Raw genomic sequence first — 12,015 nt, 5'->3', positions numbered from 1 at the left:
CTTTTAAGCTGAAAAAGAAAATTTTGATTTTCTCCCCTAATATATATGTGTGTGTGTATGTGTGTGTGTGTGGGTGTATATATATATATATATATATAATTTCTCTGGAAATTTGGACATTGTAAAATTCTTCACTCTCATTCAAAAAGATGGACTTCATATCATTCTGCAGATTGGCTTTTACGTTTGTGTTGAATGGAATAATGGGTTTCTTTCTAATATGCTTGTAAAGAGAATACTAATATGCATCTCAGTGACTTCCCTATGAGGTTGGACAATGCTCCAGGCATTGCATTGAGGACAGACAATGAGATTTACAAGGTTTCATTTTTTACTTGCTCTATTTTTTTTTTCCTTTGTCATTAGTTCATATCAATACTTGATATGAGCACTATAATTTTGCTTTTTATAGAATGAAATGAAAGCTTTTACCACTAAAATTGTAAACATCCTGAAAGAAGCAAAAACGTTTGCTCCATAAAGAGGACCTATAATTCTTGCACACGTTTTTCCATTTGTAGCATTTTTCCTTCTTTCTCCTATATGATTCAAGTAGCATTTATATTTGTATTACTAGGATTTTTTGTTTGTCTCAAAGTTGCTGAACTTTTGTGTTTGTGCATAACAAATTGAGAATGAATACGGAAACATCATGGGACCTGATGCTGCTATGAACTTCTAAAGTCTAGTCCTGTGGCACGTAACCCTGTAAAACAACAAAATGTGAGGTCGGTGGCCTTCATCCAGCCACTATGACACTCAAGTTTGGAAATCATAGGTTGTGAATAAGAGAATAATTCAATAGTGAATTTTTACAAAACTAATGTTCTTGATCCCCCTAGCTGCTTCTAATATTTATAAGTTTTAAGGAAAATAGTCTTGCCTTAATCACAGAGACAATCTTAGGTTGACATCCCGAGATTTTCTCCTTATAATCCGGCTTGATCTTTGCTTGACGCTAGTATTACTTGGTATAAATTTTGCTTGGCTTGTTTCCCGGGCGATCACTTTGCTCCTTCTCTTGTTGCTATCCCATTTGGACCTAGACTGAACAATCTTTTAACGGGTTTGATCCTACTCAGTTTAGGTGGTTGAGTCAGCTCTGGCTCGACTTTGACTCTTTGAATGAGCATTTGACACTTTGATCTCCACTTTGGATATTTTGGCTCGACTTTGACTCTTTGAATGAGCATTGATACTTTGACTGCCACATTGACTATTTCACTTAGTTTCGGTGGTGTAGTATCAGGACTTCACGGAAATGTAGGGAAAAGTTACATTCAATGGCGTGCACAAATGGCTGTAGCCTAAAAAAGTTGAGTTTTGTGGATTATGTGCCAGCAACCAGATGCTCCACTACCCATTGTACTCATTATTTCTAATTCTTCAGCATTAAATAACTTAATCACAGAAGTTTAAAGTAACATTCATACTAGTTGGCCTCTTAATGGCTCTGTTCCATGTTGTGCTGCAGATTGATACCTACAAGGGCTTTTACTGTGATACGTTCCATCCAAACAATCCCATAAGTCCAAAAATTTTGAGAATTGAAGTGGATAGTAGGCCTTTTTTCTACTGAAATAACATTGTTTCTTCTAGTTGACCTTATTGAAATACATAGAATCTGCATTTTTTGTATGTCCTTGTAGGTTTAAGGCCTGGGGTGGGAAAAACCCATATAGCACTGCTAAAGATTTAGCATTTTCAATTGCTCGATTTGTCCAAGATGGTGGGGTCTTGAATAACTATTATATGGTATTTCCCTGCAAAGTAATGACTTCATATGTTTATTTTCAATGGACTTATGTTTGCTTTAACTTATTGACAAGTTTTTCTTAACCTCCATTCAGTATTATGGAGGAACCAACTTTGGACCCAACGCAGGAGGTCCATATATAACCACATCATGTGATTATAAGGTTCCAATTGATGAATATGGTAATTCACAATTAAATCTATGTTGATATATATTTTAAACCTTGATTGATGTATTGCTAGCAAAAATATCAAATATTGCCATTAACAATGTCATGGCATAAAAGTTTAAGACTTGCAAGGAATTTGAATAAGCCAAAGTGGGGGCATCTCAAGCAACTCCATGCATCTATCAAATTGGGAAAGAAAATTATCACTAATTGCCGATTGCTTTATCGTTTGGATTGAAGATCCTCCATCCCCCTGTTCTGGAGGATCTTTTATTGACTGATTTATTAAGGTTTTTTTATTCCTTATACATGCTTATTTTTCTCAAATATAAATGAATAAATAAACACAAGAAGGATTGAGCATTTGTTGTGCTAATTAGGCGTTATTGTCAGCAGAAACATAAGACCATGTTACAAGTTTGTAATTGAATAAAACCGATATTTCTCGCCATCTAGTTTCATCATGCAGTCTTTGGATAGCAGAATAATAATTGGCAGGTGATCCTGTGACATCAAATTCTCAAATTTGACTTAGATCAGAAGAATTTCTCTTTCCCCAAGTATCTAGAACTGCTATCACGATGTTTAGCTTTAAGGACTACCTCCTGTGTTGTGGTACCAATGATCTCATTAGTAAGTTTCTAGTGGACGCTCGTACAGCTTCAACAGTGTCCTGAGTTCAACAATCCTCGTTCCAATCATTCAATCACTTAAAAAAAATCTATAGCCTATCAACAAATTAACATTATGATGGTGATGCCACCCTGAGTTCGATAGAGAATTTCACCTTAGTACCAATGCATAAAAGAATATTTTTCTTTGCAAATATTTATTGCTTTGCAGAAAAACTATTGTATACATAAAATAGGCTTCATGACAATAAAAATCATCAACTTATATAATATTTTCAATTGTATATCCTTCTAGTTTTATCAATTCAGATAACATGCTTTAATCACTTTACAATCATATCCTTAGATGCCTGTCTAAATCTACCATTAATTTAATAACATGGATACTAAGCAGGAGCTGTAAGTGATTCGTGTGCTGAGAACAAGCCAATCTGATATGAACTCCGCTTCTAGCTATGGAAATTCCAAGGGAACATGCTGCTCCTTCCAGAAGGGCTCTCTGACGCTATGCATAGTAGGCATATGGTGGAAAAGGTGGAGGAGATAATCTTCTGCCAATTTAAATTTATTACATTTGATTTGCTTGCGTAGTAATTTGCACTTAAGTGAAAGTTTTTGGGCTTTTGCAGGAATGTCTTGGGAAGGAGAAGTGTTGTATTGTTGTGTATGATGCCACATTTTTAGTATAGGAACCTCAAGGAATTAACAATAGGCCAGCTATCTAAGCTCTTTGCACAAAAGCCAATTAAGGAAATACCATCAAATTAATGAAATTGTTATATTTAACCAATTTTTTAATTAAATTGTTTGGATTAATAATTAGACTTGTCAATTTATAAAAACATTGGACTATTAAAAGATGATCCATGATACCAGATGATTGCAAATATAAAATGCTTTTTTTTTTTTTTATCAAGAGAAGGGAAAAATGATGATGGTTTTGCTCGAGATTATGCCAAAGAAGAATGTTACATCAAAGTTCCTGAAAGATGAAAAACATAGATCTTTTATTATTACCATTATTTTTTATAAGAACAACACCACTTTCCACAGTATCATTGTAGCACATCACAGGTATTTCCTCCTACTTCTTCACCTTCAATACTACACACTTTTTAGTCAATCTTCAAATAATTAAATTCATACAAAATTTTTAATTTAAACTTCATTTTAATTTGTGTGTGTGACTTTTTATAAAGAAATGTAAAACAAAGATTTCCAAAGGAATAGTTTTTCTAATATTGTTTTATTCCTGAGAATATTATATTCCTCTCTAAGAAAAGCACGAGATGAGTTCCATAAGATTCATAGGTCCAGAGACAATTACAACACATGGCCACCATCGTGCTTGTCAATTACTATCAAAATGGAATCCTAATAATGGACTTATGAATACGCTTCCAAAAGATTCATCATACTACAAAATTTGTTCAGCCTCTTAGGCTTCATTACAATCCTCAATGTGTCTTTTTGCAAATATCATTTCATTGAGAGAGCAGATAAATAAAATAAGCAAAAAATGTACTAGGAAAAAAAGAAAATTTTATTAAAATACCAAACCAGCAACTATAAGTAAAAGTCAATGTTAGACCAAACTGCATCACTGTATCAATGTTGGATTTGATTATTTATACATATAGCCCTGAAAGAAAAAGAAAAGAGGAACAATTGCAGTTAAAATCATTGTAGAGCTTTGCGCCAATAGCTTCATTGCCTGCCGCACATTTGCTGCATACTGAAAGAGGCTTGATTCATCATGCCATTGAATGTAGTCCCAAAGGGGCTCAGCCCATAATTCATTGCACCAGCAGCATAATAAGGTGCTACGTATCCTTCCATCCCCGCCTGCACACCAGCCCAATATGGATTATATGCATAAGAGCCAACAGGCATCAAAAAGCTGTGAGAGTCATCTTGAGAATTTTTTATTCCTCTCTTTTTCTTTCCTCCTCTGCTGAAAACCAATTTTTTCTGAACTTCATCCTCAGCCACTTTCCTATTCTTTCCTCCCTCGCGAGAAACCACCTCTTGCTGCACATCTTCCTCAACCACCAGAACACTTCCTTGTGATGCTGTATCCTTCATTCTCGTTGACCCAATAGTGGCTTCAGATACATCAGCTGCTCTTGTAGTTCTAGCTTTTTTAGCAATCTTGTATGGATCATCAAGAAGCTTCCTTTTATTTGCCTCGTCTTCTATATTATAAAGTGTTGTCTTCTTCGATTCCTGAAATGATCCTGCAGGTAGTTTTTTTGTAGAAATCTGAGGTTGCGAACAGTGAGCCGATTCCACATCCATAACTCGAAAAGAGTTGCTTTTGGCATTTTCACCGCTACTGCTATTACCACAACTAGACTCCACAAAGCAATTAATTGTATCTCTAAGTGTCATGTTTGGAATCAGAGAATCAGCAAGGACGTTTGCTGCTCCACATTCACATTTCAACTTAGAGATGATTAGATGGTCTCTAATACATTTATCACAAAAGCTCTTGAAACAGCATTTGCTAGTCAATATAGCATCTTTCATTACTTGCTTGCACAAGGGGCAGAGGAGTTCTGGTGGAAGATCACTAACAGACCAGGATCTCTTTGAAGGGAAGCAGCCAAAAATTTCCTTCTTAAAAGCATCATCATTAGGCTGCAAAACAGCAGTTGCACCACTTGACAAAACATAAAAGCCATCTGGGTTTGGCACCAGCATCGAATTGGAAATACCAGTAGGAGGCCTTACTCTTTTGAAATCATAATTTGGATCTCCATTTGTTGGGCAATACTGAATAACATGTCCCGGCACCTTGCACCTGTGACATATATAACCTTCTGGAGGTGTTTTCTTCCACAATCCACCAAAACTATGGCCATCCATTCTTCCGCAACCCCTACCATTCACGCCTTGGGTCCTAGAACCCACACCAATAGAACCTTCAAGCTGCCAGTCCAAGGCTGGAGTATTGACTAAAGCCTTAATCTTGCTGTCCTCATCAGATTCCACATCTACACTTGTCATGCTAGACTGAGCTGGCTTCATTCTGGGAATCACAAACACATCGTCCCCAAACCCATCATCATATCCAAAACTTGCGTCTCCACTGCATTTTGTTGAGGACAAACTAGTAATAGTACTTGCAGACACAGAACTAACACCAGTATTTACGGGGGTGCTTCTGGATGAAGCAGTAACAACAGTTTCAGTATTGGATGAACCAGTGCGATAAGAGGAACTAAGTGGCTGTTGCTTTTCAATAACAACAATAGTTGCAGTGTCTACGGGCTTGCCACGCCTCGTTCCAGGAATACGGCGAATCAAGACACGAGTATTATTAGGAATCAACGTATCATCAACATAACAATCATTGGTCTGGGCATTAATGACCACAAGGCCCAAATCAGTACCAAAACATAGACCATTAGAAAGAGACTTCATATTAGATTTATACTTATATTCAAAAATTTTCCTTTTCAAAGCATCAACAGAAATAACAGAGCCATCCACAGAGATGGAATCATACTCTTTGGCATCGAATTGAATAGTAACGAAAGAATACAAACTTTAATATGAGAGAGAGAAATTGCTATTTCACTCGTATACAAGAGGATCAAAAAGTATAATCAACATGCGATTGAATTGTGAATTGCCCACAAAGGGTCGGTGAAACAGAAATTGTTGTACGCCAATCTGCAGGCATAGCCATAGACGCGTAACTGCTTGAGGTGCAAGCATAGCCATAGACGCGTAGGCAGTTTTGCTAATCCCAAATCCAATTGGACTTGGTGTTTTTCTGTATATTTAACTAATCTCAATGTAATAGGATGAGTTTAAATAGTATATAATTAAATTTATGATGAGTTTTGGCTTAAAATTTAATATTTATGATAAATTTAAATTTTACATGTTAGATATATGTTATCCAAACTCGTTTATATAAATATTTAATTAAATATAAAATATATATTTTTTATAATAATATTTATAAATTTTTATATAATTTATTTTATATAAGATGAAATTAAAATATTTTATAATTTTATTAAATTTTTAGAATATGAATTATTAATAAAAATAATTTTTTATATAGATTTTTAATTAAAAAATATAAAATTAAATGGGTTCTGATATTTTTCGGGTAATAATAGTCGAGTTTGGACGGATTCGATTAATTGAGAATAAATTTTAATCAGGTTTGAGATGGGTTCAAGTTTTGAAAATATTAATTGGATTTTGGTTCAGGTAGGATATCTTACCCATTGCCATCCCTAGACTTAGGTATCTATTTCTTTAAATTTTTATGGATTTCGTTTCTTTGTTTTTTAAGGATATTTTAGAAATATTTTTTTTGTTATAAATATCAAATTTAAATAATTTAAATTATTCTTTCCTTGATCTCAAATATTTTCATCTCTCTTAATTTTCAAATGTAGGATTTTTCTCTCATTTCTCACCTTTCTAATATTTTCATCTCCATAATTTTCCAATCTCTCAAATTTTTATCTATGTCAATATTCATTTTCTTAAAAAACTAATTAATTTTTTTCTATTATCTGTAATTTTTAATTTTCACAATAAAAATGCAAAGCGAAAATAAGGAAAATTAGAGAAACTCAATCTTCCTTTAATTCTAATTTTAGGCCACTTATCGATAATCTTGATAAATTATTCAAATAGTCAACTTTTCATATATGGTTGATGGTTGAGAACTTGAGATTCTTTATGTGCTTTAGCATAGGGGAAGATTATAGATTTGATGGGTTGGGTCAGGGAGCTAGGCCTTATTTTGAGTAGGGGTTATTTTATTCTAATTCTGGCTGTAAGTCTTTATCTGTTTATCTGCCCCATTGGGTGTTTAATGCAATCAATTATGCATTAAAAAAAAAAAAAGTTAAGTGATGAGTCGTTCTATCGAATCCAGAATCAGATCTCTCTCATCAAAGTTGATGCATAAATAACAACAGCGACGACATCATCACTCTTGCAAATTATGCCTACGTATAGATGTATATAAGATGCTAAAGCAGCATGCACTATCCGGGACGTTTTATAGGTTTTGTGCACTATAAAAGACAAGGACAGAGAGGATATGGAGATGGATTTGTCTTCTTCTGCAAAGAAGAAAGAAAGCAAAGAAAAAAATGACAACGAAGAAAATCAGGGTCATCTTTTTGGAAAAGGTTTTCTATTATGATGATTTATATAGATGACTGAAAGCTGTTTTCTACTCCATATGCTTCGCCTGCGTACTATACTTTGTCGCCCTCTCCTGCTCGTGACAAACATTCGCCAAACTCATCAACTAAAATCATCATTATAGAAGGTAACAATGTGCAAAAAGAACCGTAAGAGACAAATGATGTCTCGTGATAAAAAAAATGTCATTGATTAGCATAGAGTTTCACTCTTCATAATGAAAATATAAATAGAAAATAAAATAGTCAAATTTAAAAAAAATTAGTTATTTTAAACTGGATCAATTTGAAGTTGAATTAAAACTGAATCAAACCATCTATAAACTGAAATTCAAACCACTTCAAATCAGATTGAATCCATTCCAAAATCACCTTAGAATCAAAATCAGTTGAAGCCACTTAGGGTCAGTTTGGTTTCATCCCTTTCTCAGCCGTGAACCTTCCGGGCTTCATGGTACTGATGTCTCTAAGGAGAAACACAGGTTGACCTCTTTTCATCCAGAAATCGAGGAACTTCTCTTTCGCCCTGTTCTATTACTTTTCTCCATGGCTAAAGTCCTCCATTCCTTGTAAAACCAATATATTGGAATGCTTAGTTCTTTTTTTTTTTTTTTTCCTTAAGAACTTTTCACCCATACTATTGAAGAACTTATAAGTTGAATTGGGTTTCAGGGCTCAGCAGGTTTCCAATCCAAGCATACAAAGAAAGATTGTACCTCAAATCAATGAATTTAAAATGTATAATGAAATTATATATTTGACACAAAAAAATTAAAATATGAAATACAATAATTAAATTCTACATAATTTACATTTGGTGTTAAATTTCATGCATAGATAATTTACCCCTCTCCCACTCTGATGCATAAATAAATAACTAAATATAGACCATAATTTGCAAAATTAATAATTCGTGACTTAAAATTTTTCATTCAATCCAATTAGCTTTCTCACCTCTCAATCCAAGGAGGAAAAAAAATTTTTTTGAATTGAATTTGAATCCTCCTTGGATTGAGAGGTGAAATTATAAGAAGATCCAAATCCTTGGATTGAGAGGATTTTGAATCCAATTCGAATCTAATTCAAAATTATATACCGATGAAATTTGAATCAAATTCGAATTTGAAGATCCAAATCCTTTTCCTTCTGGATCGGATTTTTATCCGTACTATATCAACAACAATCTTTTAAATTTCGCAAAAAATTACCGATGATCTCAACTATGGCACAAAATTTTCGAAATTCAGCAACCCTTTATAGGAGTGAAGATGGCATGCTTGAGTTGAGGGCTCATTAAACTCATCTCTGCAGTCCTTATCATCATTACAAGCATACCCATTTCTTTAACATTCGCTTTTTTTTGTTTTACTTATTTTTCTTTTAATTTCTCTCATTTTCTAAGAAGTTGAATAGAAAAGGAATTCGAGTTAGTAGAAGATTGATGAGTTATTAGCTTGTTGAAGATGAGAGAGGGTTTATTGTGTTTGGGTTGCCATTAATTATTATCAAGAGCATGATACAATTACATTGCAGAAACATTTCCTGTGTTAGTCATAAATCAGGACACTCCAGTCTTCAACAATTCTGGCATCCTTACAATTAATGGTATGTGAAAATGAGGCCATAAGACAAAAAATGTACTAACTAATTTCACATCATTATAAAAGAGGAACTCCCAATTTCTTTTGGAGAGTTAAACAGCTGATGACTACTTGATAACTAATTTAGAAGGAAGAAGAGCGATTGGTTGTAACTAAAACCTATAAATCTGTTTTATCCCTTGTTAAAGATAATTTAGGGAGACATTATTGTCTAGATATGGACCATTGCCTAATTTTAGATGTTGGCGTTGTCTATGTAAGTGTAAGCATAGAGAAAAAAGAAAATGGGGAGAAATTGCAGGAGAACTCTCTTTCTCTACTGCAATATTTCATTAATTCAAAATATATATAAGCACTAGTACATTAAGTTAAGTTTTACAAGAAAAGCCCCATACTTCACTGATTAAACCCATACATATCTGCTGAACTGAAATCAGCCATATTAACCCATACTTTAGTACATTACAAAATAATCATTAACCAAAACTTAACTAACAAGTGACAGCAAAAGTGTCACTTTACATCAACACTCATCCTTAGCCCTTTTGCTGGAAACACCAAAGGTCTTCCTTAATGTTTCAAACCTTACTTTGGACAAGGGCTTAGTTAGAATATCAGCTCAATGGACTTCTGAACAACAATGAACCAACTTCACTTCTTCTTCTTTCTCAGCGTTTCTGATGAAATGATACTTAATCTTTATATGCTTAGTTCTTCCATGAAAAACAAGATTTTTAGCCATAGCCACAGCAAATTGATTGTCAACATAAATGGTTGTAGCTTCTTCTTGCATCCGATGCAAATAATTGATAATTTTTCTCAACCATATAACTTGATTAACAACAGCTGCAACTGAAATATACTTTGCTTCAGCTGTTGATTGAGCCACAACATCGTGCTTTTTTTAATTATAACTTATAACACCTGAACCAATGGTGAATGCATATCCAGATGTGCTCTTCATGTCATCAACTGAACCACCCTAATCACTGCCTACTTATCCCATTAACTTCATATATATTTAACACCCAATTAAACTTCTATAAATTCTAGCATCCACCTTATCAAACCCATCTTCTTTGCCCATATTTTTGTTCTAGGGTAAATGAGTATCAGCTGCTTTACAATTCTCCATGATAAATTTCCTTAAAATCTCCTTAGCATATTTCTCTTGATTTATGAAAGTTCCTTCCTCAAATTCATGAACTTCCATTCTAAGGAAATAAGACAACCTTCCAAGATCAGTCATCTCAAACACATTCTGTATTTCCTTCTTAAATTCTTTCACAAATGAGACGTTATTACCAGCAATCAGAAGATCATCTACATGCAATGACACTATTAGTAAATCACCATTAACACTTTTCACATACAAAGTAGCCTCGCTAATGCTTCTTTTGAAGCCCATCATTAACAAATGCTCATCTATTTTGGTGTCCCAAGCTCTAGGAGCCTATTTTAAACCATATAGTCTTCTTGAGCAAATAAACCTTGTCTTCTTTTCCTTTCACAATAAAACCAGGTGGTTGTTCTTCGAATATCTCCTCCTGTAGATAGCCATTCAAAAAGGCTGATTTGACATCAAGCTGAAAATTTTCCCAAATTTTCTGAGCTGCTAAGGCAATGAGAAGCCTTATTGCGTCATACCTTACTACTGGTGCAAAGGTATTTATGAAATCCACCCCATACTATTATGAGTAGCCTTTGACAACTAGTCTTGCTTTGAATTTGTTAACTGAACCATCCAAATTCATCTTGGTTCTATATCTCACTCTAATTACTTTCTTATTGTAGGCTTGTCAACCAGCTGCCAAGTTTCATTTTTATGAATCATTTTTAGCTCTTCCATTGTAGCCCTCCAATTTGAAGACTTTGTAGCCTCTTCATAACTCACAGGTTTTACCAAAGCTATATTATATCGTTCATAAATATCAGCTAAGGATCTGGTTCCCCTCACTGCATTTTCAATATCTGAATCACTTCCAACATCGACTTCATCTTCTAAAAGAGTTGCATCTTATTCTTGAGGCATGTTTCCACTAGCGAAATCATTGCTAGTAGTCACAACTTCTTTTTTATCCCAACACCAAGATGCAAATTCATCAAATTTGATATTTCTGCTGATAATCACCTTCTCAGTTTGCACATTAAACACTCTATAACCTTCATATTGCTACCATGTCCAAGAAACACTCCAATCTCAACCTTGTGATCCAACTTGCTCCTCTTAACATCAAGAACAAGTGTGTAACAATTGCATCCAAACACTCTTAGATGACTAACTAAAGGTTTATTCCCAAACCATGCTTCAAATGGAGTTTTACCTTTTAAGGCTCTTATAGGTAACAAATTCAGCAAATATACAGCAGTGTTAACTGCTTCAACCCAAAACTTCTTAGGCATATCTTTCTTAAACAAAAGACACCTTGCCATTTCCATCATTGTTTTATTCTTTCTCTCACTCACCCCATTCTGTTGAGGAGTATAACTGACAGTGAGCTGATGATGAATCCTAACTTCTTCACAAAACTTATCAAACCTCTCAGAAGTATATTCAATTCCATTATCATACCTTAAAATCTTTATTTTACAATCAGATTAAGTCTCCACCACAGCTTTGAATTTTTGAAATACACCAAAAACTTTTAACTTCTGTTTTAAAAAGTAAACGCAG

At 34.0% G+C, this 12,015-nt stretch overlaps 2 protein-coding genes across 2 annotated transcripts; one reads left to right on the top strand and one right to left on the bottom strand.

The window, feature by feature from the left end:
- Positions 1–243: 243 nt before the first annotated feature.
- LOC131170627 (beta-galactosidase 9-like) lies at positions 244–3,550 on the top strand. Its single transcript, XM_058130121.1, has 5 exons — positions 244–321; positions 413–468; positions 1,650–1,755; positions 1,851–1,938; positions 3,480–3,550. The coding sequence occupies exons 1-5, from the start codon at positions 244–246 to the stop codon at positions 3,548–3,550; spliced, it is 399 nt and encodes a 132-aa protein (XP_057986104.1).
- Positions 3,551–4,125: 575 nt separating this feature from the next.
- On the bottom strand, positions 4,126–6,234 carry LOC131170413 (E3 ubiquitin ligase PQT3-like). Its single transcript, XM_058129462.1, has one exon. The coding sequence runs from the start codon at positions 5,981–5,983 to the stop codon at positions 4,265–4,267; it is 1,719 nt and encodes a 572-aa protein (XP_057985445.1). The 5' UTR covers positions 5,984–6,234; the 3' UTR covers positions 4,126–4,264.
- Positions 6,235–12,015: the final 5,781 nt, after the last annotated feature.

This window comes from Hevea brasiliensis, chromosome 11 (assembly GCF_030052815.1).
Source record: "Hevea brasiliensis isolate MT/VB/25A 57/8 chromosome 11, ASM3005281v1, whole genome shotgun sequence".
NCBI lineage: Eukaryota > Viridiplantae > Streptophyta > Magnoliopsida > Malpighiales > Euphorbiaceae > Hevea > Hevea brasiliensis.
This window is presented reverse-complemented; position numbering and strand designations above follow the sequence as displayed.